Source organism: Vigna umbellata, chromosome 3, assembly GCF_029865625.1.
Source record: "Vigna umbellata cultivar VRB3 chromosome 3, Vumbellata_1.0, whole genome shotgun sequence".
Lineage (NCBI taxonomy): Eukaryota > Viridiplantae > Streptophyta > Magnoliopsida > Fabales > Fabaceae > Vigna > Vigna umbellata.
In genome coordinates, this window is record NC_142167.1 from 477,535 (window position 1) to 502,652 (window position 25,118).

Genomic DNA, 25,118 nt, shown 5'->3' on the forward strand with positions numbered 1-25,118 from the left:
TTAACAACATTTTTTTATGATATTATCTACGTGTCCTTTATGATTGGTCTATAATAATGTTTATAATAATTATTATTAATTGTATAATAATTTTAGATCAATCACATATATAATGACACGTAAATTATGTTAAAATATCGTTAAAATGTCGTTAAAATTTCATTATCTATTATTTTATAGAAAAAAAAATGATAAAATCAGTTCTCATGTTTCTCGCAGTGTAAAATTATTATTTTTTTTATAAAATCAAAGCTGATTGTTTTCTTTTTCATGTAGTTTTCTCTTCTATACGATGTAAAGTGTGTTTTAATTTGTTATTTTTTACGTATGGGTTAAAATAAGTCAGGTGACATCAGATTTTACTTATTTTAAATTCGACTATTTTTAAAAGTTAAACTATTTAACAATTCTTCAATAAATAAAGAAGAGATGAAAAAGAAAACAATAAATATTAAAAGTGTTTGACCTTAAAGCTCTCGAGATAATAAGTTTGTTTTTGAGTTTGAAATTTCTGTTAGGATTTTGTCTTTAAAAATATTAAATTATTTTTTATATCAATTTTTAAATTATGTGAAATTATTGGATATACAAAAAGAAATAAAAAAATTATTAGAGACTTCTTAAAAAATATTAAAACAGTTGTCTTTTCCATATAAAAATCCTAATTTATATAAAGAAAATAAATATTCTTTCATAATTTTTAGAGACTAATATCTTTATTTGATTTTAAATTACGGGTAAATAAGATTACGATAAACTATAAAATGTTTCAGCATAATGTAACATAAACTTGGAATCAAAGACTTATGAGTTCTCTATAGATCTATCTTCCATATTTGTATGGTTTGAATAGGTGATAAAGTTTAGTGTAAATCATTAAGAAATTGAAGAGTTGTTTTTATCTCATTGGCTTAGAATTCTCTTAATCTTTGAGTCTTATCTTGGATTTTTTAGTTTCGACTGATGATTTCCTTTTCATTTATCTTCATTCATCCTCATCGTCTTCTAATATTTTCACGTTTCTCATTTATGTTTTTATTCCTTGTATACTCATAGAGTTCTTGAAACTAATACGAGTTTTACACACATTTATGTGATTTGATTTGAGTTGTTTATTGTTTTTTCTTCTTTAGTGATTTTACTTATGATTTTCTTAAAATGTTTCAAGTTCACATTTTATCGTGAATATTTCTGTTGTTTTTACATTTTTATGTTTTATTTTGTTGATTATATCTTTGGTACAAGATTTTATTCATTTTCATATTCTTGTACTTTTAAGAGATTTATCTAAATGGATTAAATCTCAATATTAGATTATTAAAAACTCATTCAGAGATATCCTACTTTTATGGTTTCATTTTGATTCTTAAACTTGGATTAATATTGCTAATGGCTAATGCTAATAGACCTAAAAGGCCTAATCAGACTAATATACTCTTAACAAATTATAATCTTTATAGTTGTTGATGTAGTACTCTATTGAACATGTGTTGGATCTTTTTAATTCAAGAAGATTTTAACACAAACCACACTTCCTATAAAGCAAAGTAAAAAAAACGTGGATTAAGATAAAAAAATGAAAAGAACATGTCACCTAGGTATGTAAGGACAAGTGCATTGAAAGATTATATTTAATTAAGAGAATAAACCTATATAAAAATATTAAAAATATTTAATTAAGAGAATAATGACAGTATGTATCCTAATTTCTTTCTATATAAAATAAACCTCCCCATTTAAAATATTCATTCTGATTTATATAATATAAAAACATTTTTTATTTACCTGTCCCTTCAGTGTCAATATATATATATATATAATATAATATAATATGAAGAACTCAATCTTTGATAATGAGCTTTTATTAAATGAAGTAACAGACAACATAACTCAAAGGAATTCTGAAAGGAAAACAGCATAGATAGATGCTGTCAAATAAGAGAAAAACAAAGTACTGACACATAACTCAAGGAAAAGGCACATATGCCCTCAAACAAGACACAAACTGACCTAATGAAACAACACATCAGAAACTCATTATTTCTAGGGTATGCCCTTAATTAGGGCAAGTTCTTTAGTCTTGCTTCCCCAGCAGTGCAAGGATGAACCTCTTGTAGTCTCCTGAGATTTCCTTGGACACAGCATCTTCAAGATGAACACTGTTCCTCTTGTAGTACACCTCTTTGATGTCCTTCAAATCTTTCTCAGCCCTTGTTACAATCACACGAGTCAACCCATCCTCATCAGTTCCAAACTTTTTCATTGCATTGCGTAAAACCTATTCATAATACAAAACTTTAGGGTCAGATTACAATGATACAATGTCTATTTTCTTATACAGAAAAGAAACTGATTTGTTAGTCTTTTTCTTAATGTTGTGTTTTCAAACTTGCATTTAGGGAAGTGAGAACCTGACCTTCTCATAGTACTTTTTGTGGTCATTGATGCCACGAATGACTGTGTGCGATACCTTGACAAAATCATCTGATGACTGATCAACCAATTTCTGCAAAGAAAATACACTATTATTTTTAATCATTCTTTAAGATAAATTAAATATAGACAAACAAATTTAGCTATCAAACATGTAGAAATTAATGAGTTATATATAATGGGTATTGCATTTATCAGTACCTTACTAATGGAAAATCCATGTTCATCTCTATAGCGGTTGAAAGTTGCAACAAGTTGAGTTTTGCTTCTTGTGGTGAGAATTCTTGTAACTTCTTCATAGTTAGCTTTCTTCTCCTTGATTGATTCATGAAGAATATTAGCTTCAGTTTGTGCCAATTTTACATTGATCTCATCACCCTCGTACCTGTATGAGCTCACCAGTCCAACCAAAAGCTGCTCAAAACCAATCACAGATTTTGACCATTAGCATTCAAAATTTCATTAAGTGACTTCAAACACTCAAATTATTTGTATGAAAATGACTTGCCTGGCGAAGATGGCCAGTGGTGTGTGCTGCCACATCTTCTTCCAAAGAACGTTTGTAGCGATCATGATAGGCACTCCTAACTGCTAAAAGTTCTTTAGCTGAAAGAACACTAGCAATCTCTGCAATCACATTATACTCTTTTGGACCATTCTTTATTGCTACATTCATCAAAACAGCATCACGATCTGCAGGCTCCAACATCCACCGATACACAGCTCTCTGATTTATGAACACAATTCTTCATAATGTAAGGATAAAGGAACCACATGATTGTTATCAAAAACCAATTACTTAGATACTCTAAAGTCATATGGGATAGTGTTGTTATGATACCTCAAAATCACCAGAGATCTCTGACTCAAGGCGTTTGATGAGATTCTCTTGGTAAATCTCTTCATAAGCCTTTATGATTTCCTGTCTCTGATGAACATTTCTGTGACCCAGTATAGCTATAATGGCCTTGCCATCAGAACCCCATCCTAAATCATCAAAAACAATGTCATGTTTCCTTTTAAGTATCATGTCATCATATTCATTTTGTCACAGTTATGTTTGTATCTCATTAAACAAAACAAATTATATTATTACGTCACTGACTGTTGTATATTCACATTGTATATTTGTATCCCATGTCAGACGAAAATTAAAGAATTTTTAGTGACACGCAATTTCTGTATTGGTATTTGATAACAAGGACTATACGTTGTTTTTTCTTACATCTTTGTAAAGAGTCTTCAATAATACCAATGTCTTGGAAATATATTGTGTTATCAATTGTGTTTTCATTCTATAAAATATATTATTCTAATCAGATTTATATTTGTTATTTGAGACTGCATTTACAGGGACAGGACAATTTTTTAATATTTCTATAATTCCTTTAATTTTAAAAACTTTTTTAGCTTTTCAAAATGAGAAAGAAATCAATTGTTTTATCTTTAATATGAAATAATAAAACATTAAGTAGATATATGTTCATGACATTCATATAGTATTAACTTAATAAAATATATACATATATATATACATATATATATATATATATATACATATATATATATATATATATATATGTATATATAAAGTAGATATGTGTGTGCATGTGCATTCATATCTTTATTTAACTCAATAAAAATATTAAAACAATTTTGTACAAAAATTATAAAATGATGTATATCAACTTTCATGTCTTTATGACTTTATTCTAAAAAAGACAGCAAAAATACACAATTTAACATGGGTTAGGTTTATGCTGATCTTTTATAGTTTTCAAGATATTATATTATTATCATTCTTCAAGTACCTCGGCTTTTTCTTTTCACTCGGTTGGCACAAGTTACTAGTGCACAGAATAACTCATGATTTACTCTTATTCCAAGGTGTATCATTTGGTACAGAGAAGAGAAAACCAATTTTAAGAAAATCAAATTAAAAATCAAGAAAGCTTTTACTTTTTATTCAACTAAAAGAGTATCATTTTCTCCCTGCTAAGTTAAAAGAGAAATAATCAGAACAATAAAAAATATTGACAGGAATGTAAATATCTGCCATAGATTTAGCATATCAAGAATGTCTGAAATGGTTCATGACAGTAAAACATAAGTAACAAAAAATATCCTTAACAACGAACAGAAGAAAGTTAATCAACACTAATGACAAGATGTAGCAGAAAGAAGATAAATTCATGATTAGAAGCATCAAACATAGATAGAGCAGAGAAAGTAATAAATAATTAAAATGGTATAAGTTTATGAAAACCTTTGAAAGCTTGATGAAGAGCCTCAGCATCTTGAGCAGGAGAAGTTTGATGATGAAGAACAAGAGTGGCCATTGGAATAACCTTTTCTAACACTCTGAAAGTAACTATGTGTGTGTGATGTGAGAATGCACATTTGCTCTGATCTCAATTTATAGAAGGAATGGCTCCCTTGGAGTTATCGCCTTCACAATATTACATGTTTCTAAGTATACGTTTCAGTGCACTTTCTTCAATAAGCATCTTTTAACGCGTTAAGAAACAAAGTGAAGAAAGGGAAAGAATAATAAGCATTACAAATAAAGTTATGTAAAGGAGCTGGCTGCAGTAGCTGAGACTTGTTTGCTAGTAAAATGCTTATGAAGCGTCAATTATGAATTTACATAGCCTGAGGTGAGATTTTGTCCTTTTCTGTTTGCATGAAGAACAAATGTCACCACTGTCTTATAGGGTTCATTATTTCTGTGCAACGGCTCATTTACTGTCATAGGGTTCTTTATCCCCATGTAACGTTTCTTTTACTTTTTCATCTTTTTTTCTTAATTTTGAATTCGAATTCAATAAATATATATATTACTTTTGTTTATATGTATAAAAATTTGAAACTTTCACGGCGTTATTAAATTTATTGAAACATTTTTTAAGATAAGATTGAAGTATCAAATTTCAAAGTGTACTATATAAGAGACTGAAGTACCAAATTTTAGAGTGTAGTAGTTATGTTACGTGATAGGCATTTATTCTTATCTTGATCAACCCAAGTGAGGTTAAATAATTTTACATATTGTGATAATTGACTATAACATATTATGTGAGGTCAAAAGTTTACTGTGTGATGTAATCTTTATATTTAATATATACTTATAGTTCAATTAATATTATTAATTATTTTTTTGTTTATATTTAATATAAGTTGATGGAAAAATTAGATTAATTATATAATTTTATAATTTTAAAATTACAATATTGGTTTAATGATAAAAGTTGGAAAAAAAAAGTAAGAAAAGTGCTAAATTTAATTCTTTCAACAAATATTTGAAAGATATAAAATTAGATCGATAGCACAAGAGATTTTGAGTTTAATTTTTTTTACTAACAAAACTAACCACTAATATCTATTGATAAAGAATTTATAATTTTAATTGTAATTGAGAAATTCAACATCCACATAGTTTTGTTTAAAGGATCTAAAGATGTATGAAAACAATAAAATTACAAATAAGGATACTGGAAAAGGAGAGGAATATAATTTCTAACATTAACTTTAATAGAAAATTTATATATCTAAGACATAATAAAGATATAAATGTATTAATATGATAAGAACAAAAAGACTAACACCATGTATTAGAGAGTTTGTTAGTTAAAACATAAAAACACTTAGTAGTGTAAGATTTCGTAAATAAGTTAACAAAATGCATAGCTACTAAAAGAGATGAAAGATAGTATAATGGATGTATGATAAAAATAAAATAACGACTAGGAACAATGAATTTCTCCATATGCTCGTTAAAAATTGAATTATCACTAAATTTTATAGCATTTTGGTTACCAGACTACTTAGGAGTTATCCAGAAAAAGAAATGACTAATGTTAGAAAGAAACCAATGCAATCAAAGTAACTCATTAATGGTTAGAGTTATGGCACAATATTCAACTTCATCAAGAAATGAGAAACAAGAGAGGGTTTTTAAGAAAAAATGCACAAAATCTATAATAGACTTATATAGTAAAGTAATCAACTCAATCAACAACATAAGAATAAGCATACAACGTCTAAGGAAGATGATGAGGAAAAGATAAAGCTAGGTATCTAAGAATGTGGATAATAGTTGCCCACTGCACTGTAGTAGGAGAAATAAGAAACTAATTCACAACATAAACAATATTAAGACAAGTAATGGAAATATATTAAATTCTCAACAATAACAATAGTACAATAGTGGATCAGATAGAGGCATATTATTAGAAAGAGTAGATTTCTCATTGAGCTTAATTGGGAAGTCAAATGTTCAAGTATTAGAAAGGCAAACATGTTATACAATAATGACTAAGCTATATGAAAACTTCAATCCCCAACAAATGACAAAGACGACTTCAATCTTTTATTTTAAAATATTTTAACAACTGTAATTCTAACTCCACTATAAATAATATTAATTTATAAAAAGTTTTTATAACCCCACAAAATAATCCCCGCAAAATAATAATTTTTTTTATAGTGGACCCTTATATTTACAACAGTGGTGGAGGTATTTTAAGTCTTTTCTTATCATTGTGGAGGTGCAGTTGGTAATTTTGTGTACACAGCTAGTAGTCATGGCTATGCAGAAAATAATAGCCATTTACATATTTTTTTGTCTTTACACATCTCGGGATGTACAGGAAGAAGAAATAATAGGGTGTTAAAAGCAATTGCCGTATCCTTAACAATTACTCAACTTTTTCTATGGTCTTCTTTTCTTTTTAAACGATGTAATTTTTTATTTTTAATTTTAATTTAATAAAAAAATACAACCATGCAATGGAAGAAAAGTGAGCATACATCTCGTCTCTGAATATGTCAATAATGATAATATTTCATGAAGTAATCTCTACAAAGCTTTGATGAACTCCTACAAGCATTTGGTGTAGTCTACAACTCACAAGGAATAAATAACGATGTTATGTTACACATTCACATCTCCCTGGTAATCTATTCATGATCAGATTGCCACCAAACAAAGAAAACCCAACATTTTAGGAAACATTTTCTTTAGAAAGCACGAATTATTATTGTCCATCGGGAATTTTGCATATTACATATGCTTTCTTGCCAATCTTACATTCAATACCTTTGAATTTACAGCTAAAAATACTCTTGAAAGATTTTCCCGCATTGTACTTCATTTCCTCGTCAACAACTTTCTTCAGTGAATGGGCAATGTCACCCGGTGACCATGCCAAGGATATGTGCGGACGTGGATCCTGTAAAGTGTAGTTCAAGTTCAAATACCAGAATTGAATCAGGGATAAGACGGTGTTCTAAAGTTTCTAGGCAAATTCAAAACCGTAATTACCTAAATGGACAAAAAATTTCAAAATTACATATAGACAAGTTATGCAGCCCCACACAACTTCAAACAAAGAAGTTGTGCTCAGGTGTACGACTTCAGACATATGTTAAAAGGTGAAGTTTGTGAAATCCCAGATATTTTTTGTCCGGATAATCGATTACAATAAACTATAATCAATTACTTAACGTTGAAATCATGTACGATTTCACTGTTAATTGATTATAATATTATTGTAATCAATTCCCAGCGGGTGTAATCATAATTGATCACCGGATGGAAAAATGGGTAAAATACATGAAAGATCATGGGAGTTGATAATCCATGGATTTAACCATAGAAAATTTGTGATTTTTACTTTATACTCGTCATAATTTGGATAAAATTGTATAAATTAGATAACAAGATACAAGGAAGAAGTACAATTTATTAATATTCAAAAATGGTAAATACAAAGATGTAAGAATTATTAACTATATGGACATGTTTACTATTATGACCTTAGTGTGGGGGCTACACGACTCGCCAATATCCGTAATTTTGAAAAATTTTTATTCATTTACGTTATTACGGTTTTGAATTTGCCTAGAAACTTAAAAAGATCGGGATAAGACAGTAGTTATGATGCAGTGGTTAGGGTGGCAGCATTACTCAACAAAACTACTCACCTTGTAAAACTCAGGAAGATTATGAAGTCTGTAAATTGTATTGACTGTTTCAATTTGCTTTGTAATCTGCAATTAATTTTAAAGAAAAAATACATTTCATATTAATTGATAAACTAGAAGGAGAGAATGAATTGGCATAAGATTAAACAGTGAGAAATTAGTAGTCTTTTCACATATCAATTCTATTTTCCAGAGGTTCTCATCCCATCTCTAGTCTTTTCCCAATTATATATGTGCAACTTCCTATACAAGATAAAAAGGATGAACTATGAGTTTCGAGAATTTACATTTCCATCTTTATTTAATTTAGTTTTTCACGTCACCCTAATGATTTAATTCAGTTTCAAATGCAATTTTCCAAACTTCCTATAGTTATATTACGAATGACATGAATCAAGAGAGCATTAACATGTTCTAAATCAGCAGCTTTATAGAAAACAAACCAAGGTACAAATATTAAGCCCCTAACAATCACATTTAAGCGACAAGTGCAACACATAAATCCAACTGGGGTATGATTGAAGAGTAAAACAAGTAACAGGGGCATGCAAAAAGAAAATGTAAGGCCACAAATCATACCTCTATTAACCCTCTTTGAACAACTTCTACCGAGAGAAAGGTGCGTGTGTGATCATCATTAATAAAGACCTCCCACTTGTGAAAGTCTATCCAATACCTACTTCAAAGGGAAACAATGAGGAAAAAAGGTGGAAAAGAAAAAACTGTTCCATTTTCACAAGTGAAGAATAGAAGAAATAAAACTGACTGGCGTTGGATGTGAAGCTTCTGTTTGAGCATTGAGATCACTGAGTCAATCTGGTGCACTCGTATTGGAACAGTTCTTCCCAAACTTATGTGAAATTCTCTTCCTAAGGCAACTTGTTCGAGCTTCTCATCATGTTGGCACAGGATGTTTAATGGGACATCGACATCAACAACATTAAGATTTGGCACCCGAGATGACACTTTTTTCAAGAAAGCAGATAGTTCTTTCTTCGACGGAGATGAAATGTTAACTGTAAACAAAAGCTGCACCTTGTATAATTTATCATGAAAAGCTTTTGAACAAACTTACTAGCATGGTGAAGTCTATTAAAAATATATGAAGAAATCAACAAGGTACTGGTAAGGGAACAATAAAATATAAAATAGCCTTGCATGTGGTGGTTGAACTTGATCTAAATTCTAGGAACGACAATCATAACTGAAACTGAGAATGCCCCTTTCAATTTTAAGGATATCACTTTTACAACTACATCGTGCAGGTGATCCTGTTTCTAACACGAGAAATTTCCAGGAGTCAAGAGCAGAAAGTTCAGACATAGACAATGGACCAGTTGCTTGACCTAGGCAGGACCTTGTTATAGTGAAGGTGCTGTCCATATGAGAATATTCATTCACAATATGCTCCAACAAGTGCTTTGAAATGCCAGACCAAGTGCACCTTGCTCTGTGCTTGTTGCAGATGCATCACAGGGCACAAGGACATCTAAACTGTAAAGGACTCAAATAATTTGGAGGCATAGATATCTTGTGCAACCAAGGAAATCATCTTTGCATGAGAATGTATGAGAATAGCTTAATTTGACTTTACTTGTGATTTAATTTTCAGAAGTTACTTTACTATGGCTTTTTTTCTATTTAGAGCAATTATCACAAATATAAAAGAATCATAATGACTCTTGAAAAATAAATTAACATTAAAGTCAAATCTGAGTTGTTATCAAATTCTCCCAAACTCAAAACCTTTGTTTATCCCCAAGAAAAAAGTATATTTTAATTAAGAGAAAAATTAAAAGGAGAAAAGGTAACCGGTGAGACTCACAAGGACAATTATGTTATTGTTGGAAATCTCATATTGATTAGATATATAACCAAATTAAAATAAGTGGATGCAATCTCATATTGTTGGAAGGAGGAAAAAGATGAAGGTATCAACCCAAGACAAAAGAGATAAAAGAAGCTAAGATGATTTTTGAAAAATTGCTCAACAAACTTTTGTTGTCGAATGAAACTGGACTAGCAAGTAAACTCCTCAAAGATTCATTCAACAAAGCATCTTTGCTGAGTGAAATATGGACAATGTGTAAGATTAGAAAAATTGCTCGACAAAGAAATTTTGCTGAGCAATGTTTGGCAGTGGTCAAAGTGCTAAAACTCACGAGATTACACTATTCCATTGTTCAGAACTCTCCTAGCTCATGTTTTTAGGATTCTTCGTTTCCTTTTAGATTTTGATGCTTCTCATGGCAACGAGTACCTAATCTCTCCGTTGTTGGGGTTAGATGTTACACTTAGAAAGTAATAGGCCTAAGTGAAAAGTAAATTTAAATGTGAGGCATTCTAATGTGCACAGACAAATGCATAGGGTAAATTCATTAAAAATCACCACAGCAGAAAAACCATCACGTTTAAACATATAAAGATATTTTTACAAAGAAAAATTCTTTCAAAGATCACAATTAACTTACTTGGTATGTAAACATGTAAGGCATAGTTACCATCAACGTGAGGGAAGCTCCTAACTCTTGTTGTCTGACCTGTCTGCAGATCTAAAGAACATTTACCATAAAAACCATGAATAGTTGTCTACAAAAGGAACAAAGCTTGCTACCAAATAATAAGAAATAAAGTTGGTTATAATGAAACTTTCATCATAAGAAATATGAGTTTATGAATTCAGAAAAAAATTGTAACATCAACAAGATTTTCAGGTTGGTGAAATTTACAATTCTTATTATTTCCTATTGGATCGCCTAAACCTATCCAACAAGATGAAAGCTTCATTCTCTTTTTTTCATTCTAGTAATGAGTAAATAAAATCAGCTTAAAACCTAGAATACCAAGAAATGTTGTCGGGTCAAGGAGAGAGATAGGAGGTGGTGGCAATGGTGTGAATACTGCTGGGGGAGTAGAGGTTGGAGCTGAAGGTGCAGATTCCGAATCTGAATCAGAAGATCCATCACCATAACATGATTTCAATGCCTCCATTTCAGTCTAAACTTTATAATATACGAAGATCTGTACATGAAACTGATCAAACTTATGGTAACTCGTATAAAACAAATATAATAATCAAAGAATGATAAAAATCTTTAATAAGAAATCCCTTTGTGTTTCTATGCAATTGTATAGCTCAACTTTAAGATACAAAAATGGATTGCTCCCCCATTTAAGTTGCATCTTAGTCCTTTATGTACTTATTCTTTGAAATTTGTAATGATAAATCCATGGTAGTTGTATACTAAATGAGATTGCAAAATAAACTTTTTAAAGGATTGCACATACAGGACTTGGCATGAGATTTCATTACCTTCTACTGGTAATGCTCAAGTGAAAATCATTAAGCAAGGCACAGCATTTTTAATGAAACAAAAACACTTAGCAAGTTTCACCATAAACCATTCCCATATGGTCATAAAAGAGCAGTGTCAGATCAAATTTGAGAAACTGTACATACAATATATACATGTTACGAGCATTTCTTTTGTACAAATGCCATGGCAATGCATAAAACCAACCATTGCCACAGTCAAAACAAAAGTTAAAATATAACTATTAGAATGAAACAAATCAAAGTTTGATTAAGCACTAGAAGGAGATTACAAAACTGTCACTAAAGGTAGAATTTTTAGAACAATTATAATGAGACAAATCATAGGACAATGGTAGTTCAGAATTGGTGAGAGCTGGAAAAATTTGTACAACAAAGGCTTTTAAGATGGTAGGAAATATATCAGTCGAGCAAACAGATTTGTTATCTGAAAATAAATTAGAATCATAGTAGATGAGATGGAAAGCGAAAGAAGACACAATGTCCCCAAGAGAAAGAAAGAAACAATTTTGGTGGCTAAGGATTATCTGAAAATAATCTCTTTATTCACCGAGTTTGTTTGGCTAAGTACACCACTTATTATGAAATATTCAAACTGGACCCAATTTAAAAGTTCTTAATGAAGAGAAAGCCAGAAAAGTAATATCTCATACATAGACAAAACTAAAGACCTAATCACGAATTCTTTAGAGTAATCCCTATCCCTGAAACTGAAAATAGAATATTGAGTGCATTTGCAGTTTACTATGCCTTCAAACCATTTCTATAAATTGGTGAGATCTGTGCATCTATTAACATGAATTTATTTTATTTTTGGAACACCTGTGGATTTTAATACTCCTTTCATCAACTAGCCTTTTTTCAAATATTAGACACCTTATCTCATATTTGAAGAAAAAGTTCCAAAACTCAATTCCACATTAGCCTTTTCCTATTAATCATGGACAAGATTCATCATTCAAACTTACAGCCTTGCAATTCTCAAATTTCAATGAAGATTGAACATAGTGAATTAGTTCTTCATCCGTTCAGTTTTCATCCATTTATTCTTTTAAACATGGTCTTTTATATTTTGATCCCTACTTTGACCTGATACTGAGATTGCATGGACTGACATAAGTACTTGCCAAACTAGATATTCTCAACTGTTTGTTCTATTAAATATATGCAACTCGGTTTTCACTCATCATAATATACACACTACTTGGAAGTGGGCGCAAAGATTAATTGCAGGCTCACCCTATTGCTTGTAGGTAACCTTTTACATAACAATTTAAAATTTACACAACTTGGGATGTATAAACAGACTTCGTAACCTGAGAAAGTGAAAATGGCCACACTACCAAAATAGAGGATATTATTTGTGTTTACGTTTAGATTTTTAGAGATTTTAAACTTCCACAACCCACTGTTGAACATGCACTACTAAGAAAAAAACTGCAAACTGTTAAAGTTTCACAGAAAGTGATCCTCTAATTTAAAATCATGAACAAAGCCTTATGGACAAACAAATGTAAACTACAACAAACAACAGGTTGAGCACGGGAATAAACAAAACAATCATGGTTACAGACAACAACATTTTGTAGTCATTTCAAAGGGACAAAACATCTAACAAAGAAATTGAATGAGAAAAAAAATATAATGAAAAAACATAGAATGGAATATTACCAACTACTATAAGAGTTAAATTGAAGTTACAGTTTACGACAAACAGGGAGTTGAGAACTAGGGTTCCAGGCAATCCCTGATCAAAATGTCCAAAAAATCTAAATCAAGATTAGAAGAATAGACATAAATGGAGGATCTATAAACCTTAAACTAACAGAAATCTAAAGAAGACTAATCATACACTTACCTGATATATAGGGGATAAAGGTGTATTGTGCCTAGTTCGATGATTAAGAAGATCCTGGTGACTAGTGAAATAGATAGCTCAATTAAATTGTAAAGAAGTGGACTTTAAGTCTAACTCAATCTCACAAAAATCAACTTGTGAGGTTAGGTTTGCACTTACATATATACTATAAATTGGTCTTATCTCTAGTTGATGTGAGACTTCTAACATGTCCCCTCATGTTAAGGTATATACATCTCAAGTGTGAGACTTGATATTAATGGGTGGTCCAATAGCGGATGGAACAATATGCCCAATAAACAACAAATCTCGCTAGGATAGATTCTAATAATGGTTTTGATATCATGTTAAAAAGTGGACTTTAAACCTAACTCAACCTACAAAACCATCTTGTAAGGTGAGGTTTGCACCTACATATGTATTATAAATCAATCTTGTCTCTAGTTGATGTGGAATTTCCAACACAGATTTTCTAGATAAATAGGATTGTGAGAAACATATGACTAATAACCCTAAATCCTAGTGCCTATATAAATAGATTTGTTGTAGACACATCAAAATGGTTGATAACTAGGCCACGTTTCTTTTTCTTTATTACTCTAGATGTGTATATCTTCTATCCAAAGCATAACCAGAATTCAAGACACAAATTTACAAGAGTCCATAAATACAAACTCACACCCTTTAATAAAGCTCAATGTTATTTAAACTAGTTGACTCCAAACTCAGCGCACAAGTCCTGTTTTATTATTTTATCTACAAAACAAATAAATAACGGGTTATATTTTGACTAGTGGGATAATTATATTTGCTACCCGTATGCTTTATGTTGATCCTACCCCTATCATGATATTTCAATCAAATCATAGCCCTCTATTGTTACACTGAAGCTGGGTATGCATTTTAATTATGAACAAACAGTTAAAGAACTGTAAGAAAGAAACTTACCCTTTTACACACACAGGATTTGAAATTAAAAACTATGAATTGGTGGGATCAAATCATCAAGCTTCTGCAGAAAAAAACCAGATATTTACAACATTATTTACATCTCAGCTTAAGAGAATTGTACAATAAGTATACATAAGGCATCGTAGCAAAGTCTAAATAATAATCCAACAACAAAACATAAGCCAATACTTGGGCAGAATTATAAAAGAAGAAAAAACAACCAAATCAAGTAACTAAATGCAGAACTGAGATTAGACTAAAATGTTCAACCATAATAATAATCAACATCTGATTGCAGAAAAATGTAGAAAAAATTAATTAACAACAATAGCATAAAATAAGAATGACCAAAGTAAAGAAAACACAACATATACGTTAATGGGAACTAATTGAAGCAGTAATAAGTCCACTGAAGATGCCAAGGCATCACCACCAATTGTTCCTAACTCTGGATACCCTTATCAATCCCTCGTACCAATTGTACGTGAACTCTGTCCTCTTCCCCATTTTTCTTCCGTGTATAAACAAATAATAAATGTCCAATACATTTTTCAATCCACTTGGAGGGATTCAAGCAGAAGCATATAATGCTGTCAAATGAGAAACCAAACAACTACTAAGAAATTCAAACATTTAAAAATCACTGCCTAACTTCAAGTTCCTAATTCCTTAAACCAATATAGCCTCACAAGACCCAGTATCCTCACAGAAACAAGTCCAAAATACCAAAATTTTCAAATTCAGCATCAAGTGAACAAATACTTAGAAGATTAACATGTCAAAATGAATTTACATAGGAACAAATGGTCATGACGACCTTCATGATCACAGCGAGCTCAGGGGTGATGATGAGAGCTTAAAGGAACCGAACAAACCACACTTTTCGGGTTGGGATTAATTTAGAGGGTGATTTACTGGAGCAACTCAGAGATTTAGTGTGAGGAGTGCAGTGTATGGTGAGACGGAAATAACTGTGCACCCTGTAGCTCTCTTCTACTGTAATAAAAAATATCTAAAATGAAAAAAAAATTAAAAAAAAATGTTTTCTAAATTTATATTAAAATTACTAAAGGTTGTATGTAAAAAAAATTATATTTTAGTAATTTTATAATTTTATAAGTATATAATAAGATTACTTGTAAGTTTAATCACTGTGATAAAATTGGTTATTATGAATTTTATTTTACAATCCAACAAAAATAGTTATATTTATAACAAAAATGTAAGAAAGAAAGTTATAAAACAAACACTATTCTCCTCATATATCATTATAGAAATATTTTAGTTATGTAAACACTTAATTTTCATCTCAATAACAAATTGGTAATGGAAGGTATTAATTTTTTACATACCAATAAAATTGGCTATATTTATAAAGTAAAAACAACATACATTTAAGGGTGTTACTCCCTCCACCCCCACACGTCTCTTCCTCCACCTCCCCAATTTTCTAAAATGCCAATTATATCCTTCTAAAATGACAATTATATTCTCAAAAGTTAAAATTTTTTATTTTTATTATTTTAATATTTTAATTTATTTAAAACTTCTGATTTACTTCCCTCTGCACCTCTTCCTCTCTTCCATTTTCGTTTACCTTTCTCTCTTCCGTTAAGCTTCTTCTCCACCTATAACAAATTCATATTTTAACAAATTCATATTTTAACAAAATTATTACGTTTAAAAACTAACCATATATAACATTTAAAATTATAAATTTAAATATAAATTACTGTAAATAAAATAAACAAATAAAATAAAAACGAAACGTAAAAGGAACACTGCCTCTGGACGGATGACATCCTTCAACGGATGTCAACATCCGTTGAAGGCAAAACGGATGTCGACATCCGTTTTGCCTTAAACGGATGTCGACATCCGTTTTGCCTTAAACGGATGTCGACATCCGTTTTGCCTTAAACGGATGTTGACATCCGTTGAAGGATGTCATCCGTCCATAGGTAGTGTTCCTTTTACGTTTCGTTTTTATTTTACTACGTTTTGCGGCTCATGCAAGGATTATAGGCTTGGATATTAAAAGGATTATTGGAAGTATGGGAAGGATTTAGGGTTTAGGATTATTGGAAGGATTATGACTACGTACCTGGAGAGGAACCACGACAAGGACACTACACCATAAACGCACTGCACCACGTACTGCACCGAGAACAAGAAGAAGATTGTTTGATAATTCTTTTCACGATCACCAAGCTTTGTAGAAAAATATTTTACTCATACAAGAAACTACGTAGGTTATCAGTGAAATATGTTATAAATGAATAAAATTGAAAAACAAAAATTTTAAAAATAAAATTTTACTGAGGGGCAAAATAGTAAAGGAAAGGTGGAGGAAGGGGCAAAATAGTAAAGGGGAGGTGGAGGAAGAGATGTGTGGGGGTGGAGGGAGCAACACCCTACATTTAAAAACAATCTACAAAATATAATCTTCCTAAAAGGAATTTATTTAAGAGTGAGTTAAACTTGCCCATAAACCATAGCTCAAGTTGATAGCTTTGTATATGAGAAGTGAAAAAGGTATTAAGGGGCAGAAAGGGATTTCCATCTCCAATATTGATTCTTTATAACTTGCATTAATTTGTTTTTCTGATTATGTATTATCATATCATATGTTTTTTCATCTTAAAAGAATATATTTAATAAGATCTATATTTACTATTTGCGCTGCATTCTTAAGTACAAAAGCAAATTTGTTCTATCTCTGTTATTATTTATTTCAATCACCCAACGCAATGTTTAAAAAAGACTTCATGAGATATTAAATAAATATTATACTAATGGTAAAACTATTTTTGAATGATGTGCGTGATAAAGTAGTTCTAATATTTTTTTCTGAAAGACTCATTTATTCAATTTGTCTTAACATGTTATGTTTTAGGAAAATTAAATTATTTTAAATTTAAAAAATGATAATAATGGTGTTAATAAATATTATTGATGATATTTGATAAACAATATCTACATTTGAAAAATAATTTCGGTTTTCAATATTTAATATATATTTTTAATTATAAAAATGTTAGTTTTTCAATTATGAAAAGAAATCAAATCCGTTGACATAAGAAAATTTACTATACTTTAAATGACTTCCTAAACTAGTATTACTGTTATAAAAAAATCTGTTTAATCTTGTATTACTACGAGAAATTGAGTTATCTATTAAAACATAAAATTCAAAAAATAAGTATTCAGAAATTACAAAAATGATGTATAATTCATAACTGCATGTAATAGCAGCATTTATTTAATTGTGTATATCAACTTTAAATGTCTGTATTACTTCATTCCAAAAAAAAACAGAAAAAAACTGCAAAAATAATTAATTTAACATGAGTTGGGTTTACCGTGATTTTTTATATTAACTATAGTGTTTAATGTATTATCATTATAAATAATGCATTTTATTTATTCAGTACTGTATGAATTTTTCTATGCTTCAAATAGCTACCCACAAACATAAGTTTCCATGTACAATCTTACTTTTTAGTTAATTGCTTTATAAGAAAATGGGCAAGATAAATAAATAGAAACAAAATCAGACAAACAGCCTTGAATAAAAAGGGGATTTATTCAATGAGAATGAAGCTCACAAAGATACAAAAAGTTGGTATGTATAGCTTCTAAAAGACTTTGTAGCATTATCAAGCATGGATATGTACAAGTGAATGTAGCCTAAATTATAGGCTACGTATTTTTATGTACACTTGGTGTACACGGACCCTACGGCCTGTACTTCAGCATGCATGCGAAGATACCATTGCTGAAAGAGGTTGGAAATTAGTATTTCCTACAAACCAATAGAGTGCCCATTTCAAATTGCAGAGCGTGTACTTCAGAGATTTTGTCCAATTTTCCTGTTTATTGAAGCTTTGAGTGATGGAATAGTTTTCCACTTTGTCATTGTCAATCCTACAAATTACCCAAAAATGTCATTCTCAAACATCAAACTAATGCAGGAAAACAAGTAAAGTTAATGTATGATGATGATCTTCACCTGATATCTTTGTTGAGCATTTGTTACAAAAAAAAAGAGTTATGTAAATTAAGCAAAATCAATCATACTATACTAAAAAGCTCAAGAAGGAATACATGTTGTTCTGTTAATACTAACTCAATTCCAAACCGAGCATAGTAAGGCTTGGGTCATCACCGACCATTCTACATCCATTTTATGATGTTCAAGAGAGTGGGAAAGGCCTGCATGTGTATCAGAACAACTAAAGACACTTAGTAGACTTCACTTTTATTTCTTTGTTTGCACTTTCAGGGTATTAAGCAATGGCTAAGGACTCAACATGTTCATCGAGATCTTAAATCATCATGCCTGAAGCCAGATTACTCTATTAGACAAGCTCAGGGGTAGTAGAAGTAGACATCTGGCCCTCCTATTCTCTACTCTCTCCACCATCAATTAGCCAAAGGACATAATATGCTTAACTCAAAAGGAGTTTTGTTTGATGGCATCAAAGCAAAATTCTTCTGTATCCAATTCTCACATAGCATCCAAAGATAAAACACACTGCTGTGAATGAATATATTAAACTCAGTACTTACTTATAAGGCAGTTTGAAACATTTCTCAGGTGGTATGTTATTCTCTTGATCCTTAGACTTGGCAAAGTCTGCAAAATCCTTGAGGCAAGCTAAAAACAATGTCATTGCTTTGTCATAACGTGTACTCCAGAACAAGTTGACAGGACCAAACCTGGTAACATAATACCATCTACTAATATGATTCAGTAGCCAAGTTTAAGAACAAAACTAAAGACAGAAAGTTTACTAAATTGCTTCGTTTACAACTTTTTATACAAGTCATAACACCAACCACAATCTCAGCACGCATACAAGTCAACTGCCAAGTAAATGGCAAGACCTTAAATAGTGTAAGAACCCCAATGTAGAGGTTTATCCTAATGTTTATACATAGAAACAGAAGTAATAAAACTAACAACAGACATTTAGAAATTGCTACCAATCAATCAGCTGGTAGATCTGATTTCTTTCACACATTGCACTACTGATTTTGGTTCTCAACTTCAGACAGCATCAAATTCTATTTTACAATTGAAGTAGATATGTAGAACAACGAAATACTTACAGCTCAAAGGTACTATTATTGGTGTCTGTGATACGAGGGTAGCTACCCATAGGAATTATCTTTATCCGATATCTAAAGGTAACAAGTTTAGGAGTTACAAGTCAGCAAATCAACAAAAATCTTATTCCCGTTGGGAGAGTTTGATATGTGAATCACAGTTTCATATGATGTCTTTGGTCAGAGAGGGTATATTACTAGTCATTCCTTTGAATTATATGAAAACTGACAATAACAAGAGGAAATTAAGAAAAGGCAATACTTAAGAAGAAGAATAATCATAAATCATAAATCAAACTAGACTATAATGGCCTGGTAGTGTCAATTCAGAAGAAGAGGCAATACTTAAGAAATTTTGGTTTGAATTTCATAAAAGATATTAGCAAGTAACAATATATGCCTACGAAGACAACAGTCTTTGTCTGCCTAAAATCATCCCTTGTGATGTTTTGCCCAGGCAGCACTCAGAAGAACTTGACAAAAAAAAAAACAGTAATTAGCAGATGGCTTCAATAGCTGTAATGTAAATTCCAGTCCTGAACTAGATTCATCACTACACGCACACACATATACATGCAGACATAAAAGAGAATTATGCTAAATTTACAAAAGTAACTACACTTATCCAATATGCTTAATGACAAAGGATACTGAAACTTCGGCCGGAAATACTGGCACATAGTATGAAGTAAAAGGCAAGCTTGGCCCCAGGCAGCATTTATCTCATCCCATTCAACCTACACATTCATAATAGCAAAGTAAACATCATAATCAAAAACTTCAAAGTAGAAAGAAAAAAGAATTTAAGATTAATAAATCCTCTAGGACAAATAATTATAACATCTCTAATCACCAAATGAGGAAAGGACACGTGCAGCTACAACATTTTCTTTTATCAAGGAACATTCCAAAGCAAAACATGACTGCATGACGGCAAAGTTGAAAGAATTAACACCATATATTAGTTGTCTGATTCAAAAGCACAACACAGCAAAAGAAATTTAACTTTTTGCCTTAAAAGAATTTTTAAAAAATAAAATAAAAGCAGCTCTTATCAACATCTACCACAAAACTTCTAAAGACCTAGAAATTATTAATCCAGAATGCAATAATGTACTAGCAGTCATCTCTAGATTTTCTACTACTAGGAGCCATGTCAGTTTTTTCAATCTATTAGATATATTATGTTTATTTTATATTTATTTTTTATCTTTAGTTAGTTTGTTACTATTTCTTATTTGTATTTTGGGCTTAACCCATATTTCTTCTATTATAAATAGAGGACCTTATGTATATATTTAACACAAGGGAAATCAATCTCATACATAGTTTTCACTATATTCAACATGGTATTAGAGTCCGCATTACCCATTATTGTCTAGTCTCATGCTCGAGATATATATATCTCAGCGAGGGGGGTGTTGGAAGTTCTACATTGACTAGAGATTAATCTCATACATAGTTTTCAATATATTCAACACAATCATTTTATGGTGAATACATGTTATTTGTCTTTCCTTTTAGCATTATGCACCACAATTCCAAAGTTTGGAATGGAATGCTAACACCAGCACTTTGGATCACAAGTTTTTACCTAAGATGATAGATATCTCATGGTAGCTTATCAATTATTGTAAACTTTAATAAAGGTAACAGTTACTACAGAGAAAACCAAGTATGCATATTAGCTAAATAACACATGGAGACAGTAATAAAAGACAGAAATAACACATGGAGACAGTAATAAAAGACAGAAATAAAGCATGCTAAGCATCGTACTGGAATTTTAGGGAGTCTTCCAAGTCGAAAGTTGTTAATTGTTCCAAACTCTCCATCGTGAGAAATGGGGAAGGCATCATTGAGCACATTTGTTCGCTTCAACAATTCTAAATGAGCTTGTGAAACTTCAATCTTTGCCAAGATTGCATCTCTCTCCTCCTGTTAATTCAAGTATTTGTGCTTATTTCCCAGACTTGGAAGTTATATGTTTCAGAAAAAAGAGGCAAAGTTTTCCGAAACATGCTTAAAACTCTTACTACAATAGTATCAAAATAAGTGAAACCTATAGTAACACAACATAATATAAGACAAACATAAAATAGAGTCGGAAAGAAAATTTTATACATGAAGAAGGATGGTCCTTTGAAAATGAATGTTATTTCCTCTATGATATCAGTGACATATTTGACCAATAAGATAGCAGTAGAAGTAGAGCTATTAATTGAAACAGATGAAGCCACTTTTGTCATTTGACAATGATCCTTTAGAACTTTCCCAGACTAGCATAAGACATAAACAACAACAAAAATATGCCAGAACAATTCTACCCAACAAGATGGTATGTGAAGGGCGCAGCAGGACAATGACAAACCTGATGTGAAATTAATTGAAACTGAAAATTGTTGAACTCATGCCAATACCTGTTACACATTTAAACAAGTATAATCAATTATTGATTTCAAGCATCACAAGCATCAGCATAAACCAAATAAGAAAAAGCGCCATTTTATATACATTTTTGAAATTTTATTTCGGGATTATGATGTTTTATCAGGAAAAATCATGTCATCAAGGTACAGAGAAAAATGCACCTCTCTTCCAATTCATGAAAGCGACTTGATTTTAACTCTAGTTCCTTCAGTTCAGCATTTATTTCAGCGTTTTGTCTCTCAGATTCTTCAATTGCTGCTTCAAGTCTTCGTTCTTCTTCCTCAATCTTGAATGGTATACCAAGTACAAAATCACTGATTAAGCTTTGGAAGAAAGCTTAATGGTACAATCAAGAAAATCATCTTAATAAAACCACTGTTTCTTAGGATAAAGACATTTCCAATCAAAACTTCATATTTCCACTAAAAAAAGACAACTGCAAATTTTAAATTCAAAAAACGTTATTAACTGAACATTCCTGCTTCAAAACTGAAAAGGGCTCCCACCGAAATAAAAATAAATAAATACACTTTACATTGTAGTATACATATATAGCTTTGTTAAAAAGTGCACTTTAAGTCCAACTCAACCCCACAAAATTGACTTCAACAGAGAAGACAAATAAGAAAAAGTGAAGGGAGCAATGATGCCATGTCACACTTAGAACAAATCCATTGAAATGTAACAACCATAACATGTCATCCAAGGCTCATGATAGATTTGGAATATTTAAAAAAATGCTAACCAACATAGGATGTTGCAATAAAATGCAATTTGCCTAACAGTCCATAATAGATTCATAATGGTGCAATTCACTGTAGTTAATTCTGGATGGCATTCTCATGGTAGTCAGAATCGCATTCCATCTAAAAGGACCACACAATTCTACTTTTCTGTCATGCCTTAGTGAGTTTCATCGAATCTTAGAACTGGTAGACTGTAGAATCATAAAAACTGTGAAATCAAAGAGTTTTCAAAATATGCATGGATAATGTTTTTGTGAGCCAACTTTCAGAAGTGGGTCAAATTTTTTCCTTTTTTTTCAATTTTGGGCTTTTGTAAACCTAATCCCATAAAACCCAAGCCCCCAAAACCAACTTTTTCTGTAATCCCAACACTAGTATTGGAGGAAAACACCTTCTCTGACCTGACATCACTGAATGTTCTTCAACCTCTAGCAAAATTATCTGTCCTCTCTCTCCCAAGCCTTAAAAGAGATGCATGAGAACCATGCTAATCAGAGCTCTTTTCTTCCAAGCTTGTAATATAAAATAGATAATCCAAATTTAAATCACTGTCATCCTTATGGTCACAAATTTTATATCATCAAAAAACTTTGTAATGGTCAAGTTTTTTGCATAAAATATTGCAGAGGTGCATATAATTTTAGAAATATATTCATACATACACTTATTTTTCTCTGGTAAACATACTTTTATATATGTCCGAAAACCCCAATTCATGCTGCACTGCTGCCAAAAGGGAGCAGACACTGGAGGAGGAAAAGAGAAAATGGCATCTTCACTGATGCAGACAAGAAACCACTTCAGGAGTTGGAAGGTATGGCCAAAAAGGAAAAAGGCATAGGATATTGCAATAGCCTATCTAATTACTATGCATTAACTATAAGTTTATTATGTCTTACCCATCTACCTCTATCTCATAACAAACTAACATAGCATTAAATGCAAACTGGCCCGAGATTCAGATATTAGTCAAAGAGATTATGAACACTAGGATGTTTCCCCATAGTTAACACTACTAATGGTTTAAATATTATATATATAGTTACGTAATACACAGACTAGAAATGGTAAACCAGATGAGCACCTTCAGTTTCTCCTTAAGAAAATCAGCCTCACTGAGGACATCTCTAGCCTCCCCCTCCAAGCGTTTAAGACAGGCCTCGTAGGATTCAATGTCCCTGTTCACATCTTCAACCTCTTTATCAAGTTTATCGGACAAAATCCTCATGCAATCAAGGCATAAAGGCTGTTCAACCTGTAACCATACCCAAAAAACACAGACATTATACCCAATAACCAATAAACCCATTAAATACATTCCATATTTACGTGTTTCAGTCAACAAACCTGGGTCTGCGTCGTGGCAATCTCAAACGCTCGAGTCAAGACAGTAATAGTGGAATTAAACCCAGAGTTATGAGGCTGCAAATGGCCACCAGAATCAGCACCGGCGCCAGGTGAATGAGCCCCGCCTCCATCCGTCCCCGATTCAGACTTGTACACAACCACAAACGACTCCTCCATCGCCTTTCCAGGCTGTGCAGCGGCGGCGGCGGCAGCATCACCACGTGGGCGATGAGCATTTCCCTGAGCCTGGGGTCTCTGCTTGGGAAGCACAACATACGAATTGTCCATTTTAGTTGCACTCAGCACACTGCTGGCACCATGAACGGACGACCCTTGCATCCCTATACTCATTTTCTCTTCGTCAAAAATTAAATCACCACAACACAACTATTCACTGATGAATGATCACAATTCACTCAAAACCAATGCCGATACCAACATTATTTCAAAATCAACAACGTAAGCAACTGTATAAATCAGCCAGATCAATAACATGAGACAATCAATTAAATTAACAAAACAATAATAAAACCCTAACTAACCGGAGCGAGAAGGATCGTTGAAGAATTTGTCAGCGTAAGAGTCCACGCCGACGATGCAGAGAGGGTTGCGGCAGTTCTGGCAAACCCATCGGGGAACGTTCGGATCCACCGGGAAGGTCCGAGTCCGACCCTTATTATCGCCCTTCTTCATCGTTTTCTTTAGTTCCTTCACTGAAGCCCGATTCGACGATTCTTGATTTATATTACAGAATAATGAAAAAGAAAACAGAAAAGGGTAACAATAATATGGGGCCTGGGTGAGGTGATTTAGGTGACAGACAGTAATCCAGGCAACTGAAAAAGGTGAGAATATTCCGACGAAGCAAGTAACTGAAAGCTGATCCCTAAGCACAGCACAATTTAGTACGGGTCATTATTGG

At 31.6% G+C, this 25,118-nt stretch overlaps 3 protein-coding genes across 8 annotated transcripts; all 3 read right to left on the reverse strand.

Moving 5' to 3' along the window:
* Positions 1-1,846: 1,846 nt before the first annotated feature.
* Positions 1,847-4,858, reverse strand: LOC148201327 (annexin-like protein RJ4). The gene is made up of 6 exons (XM_088108236.1): positions 4,700-4,858; positions 3,275-3,420; positions 2,942-3,160; positions 2,635-2,847; positions 2,417-2,506; positions 1,847-2,278 (listed from the first exon to the last, which is right to left on the reverse strand). The coding sequence occupies exons 1-6, from the start codon at positions 4,770-4,772 to the stop codon at positions 2,075-2,077; spliced, it is 945 nt and encodes a 314-aa protein (XP_087964362.1). The 5' UTR covers positions 4,773-4,858; the 3' UTR covers positions 1,847-2,074.
* A 2,392-nt stretch (positions 4,859-7,250) lies between these two features.
* Positions 7,251-15,529, reverse strand: LOC148201328 (uncharacterized). 6 transcript variants are annotated; one of them, XM_088110743.1, is made up of 9 exons: positions 15,379-15,529; positions 14,559-14,622; positions 13,424-13,499; positions 11,262-11,439; positions 10,890-10,970; positions 9,185-9,434; positions 8,998-9,094; positions 8,419-8,484; positions 7,251-7,664 (listed from the first exon to the last, which is right to left on the reverse strand). In XM_088110743.1, exons 4-9 carry the CDS (start codon positions 11,407-11,409, stop codon positions 7,470-7,472), a joined length of 837 nt encoding a protein of 278 aa, XP_087966869.1. In that variant the 5' UTR covers positions 11,410-11,439; positions 13,424-13,499; positions 14,559-14,622; positions 15,379-15,529; the 3' UTR covers positions 7,251-7,469. The 6 variants fall into 6 exon arrangements, with proteins under 6 accessions (XP_087966869.1, XP_087966867.1, XP_087966868.1 ...); XM_088110741.1 differs by lacking the exon at positions 13,424-13,499; XM_088110742.1 differs by lacking the exon at positions 13,424-13,499 and having other exon boundaries at positions 11,262-11,451.
* A 2,599-nt stretch (positions 15,530-18,128) lies between these two features.
* Positions 18,129-25,100, reverse strand: LOC148201329 (beclin-1-like protein). The gene is given in 11 exon segments (XM_088109325.1): positions 18,129-18,324; positions 18,326-18,488; positions 19,134-19,283; positions 19,677-19,748; positions 20,325-20,410; positions 21,453-21,611; positions 22,045-22,093; positions 22,265-22,389; positions 23,934-24,104; positions 24,197-24,537; positions 24,739-25,100. Coding segments are annotated over 11 exon segments (1,518 nt in total). The 5' UTR covers positions 24,890-25,100; the 3' UTR covers positions 18,129-18,273.
* Between the last annotated feature and the right edge of the window lie 18 nt (positions 25,101-25,118).

Coding starts and splice junctions, on each gene's coding strand:
- LOC148201327 (XM_088108236.1), bottom strand. CDS start 4,772: ATGGCCACTCTTGTTCTTCATCATCAAACTTCTCCTGCTCAAGATGCT. Junction 3,161..3,274: donor AGATCTCTGGTGATTTTGAG/GTATCATAACAA, acceptor TTCATAAATCAG/AGAGCTGTGTATCGGTGGAT. Junction 2,279..2,416: donor ACAAAAAGTACTATGAGAAG/GTCAGGTTCTCA, acceptor TATTATGAATAG/GTTTTACGCAATGCAATGAA.
- LOC148201328 (XM_088110741.1), bottom strand. CDS start 11,409: ATGGAGGCATTGAAATCATGTTATGGTGATGGATCTTCTGATTCAGAT. Junction 9,435..10,889: donor CTTACATGTTTACATACCAA/GTAAGTTAATTG, acceptor TTTTGTTTACAG/TTAACATTTCATCTCCGTCG. Junction 8,485..8,997: donor TTCAAAGAGGGTTAATAGAG/GTATGATTTGTG, acceptor AATTAATTGCAG/ATTACAAAGCAAATTGAAAC.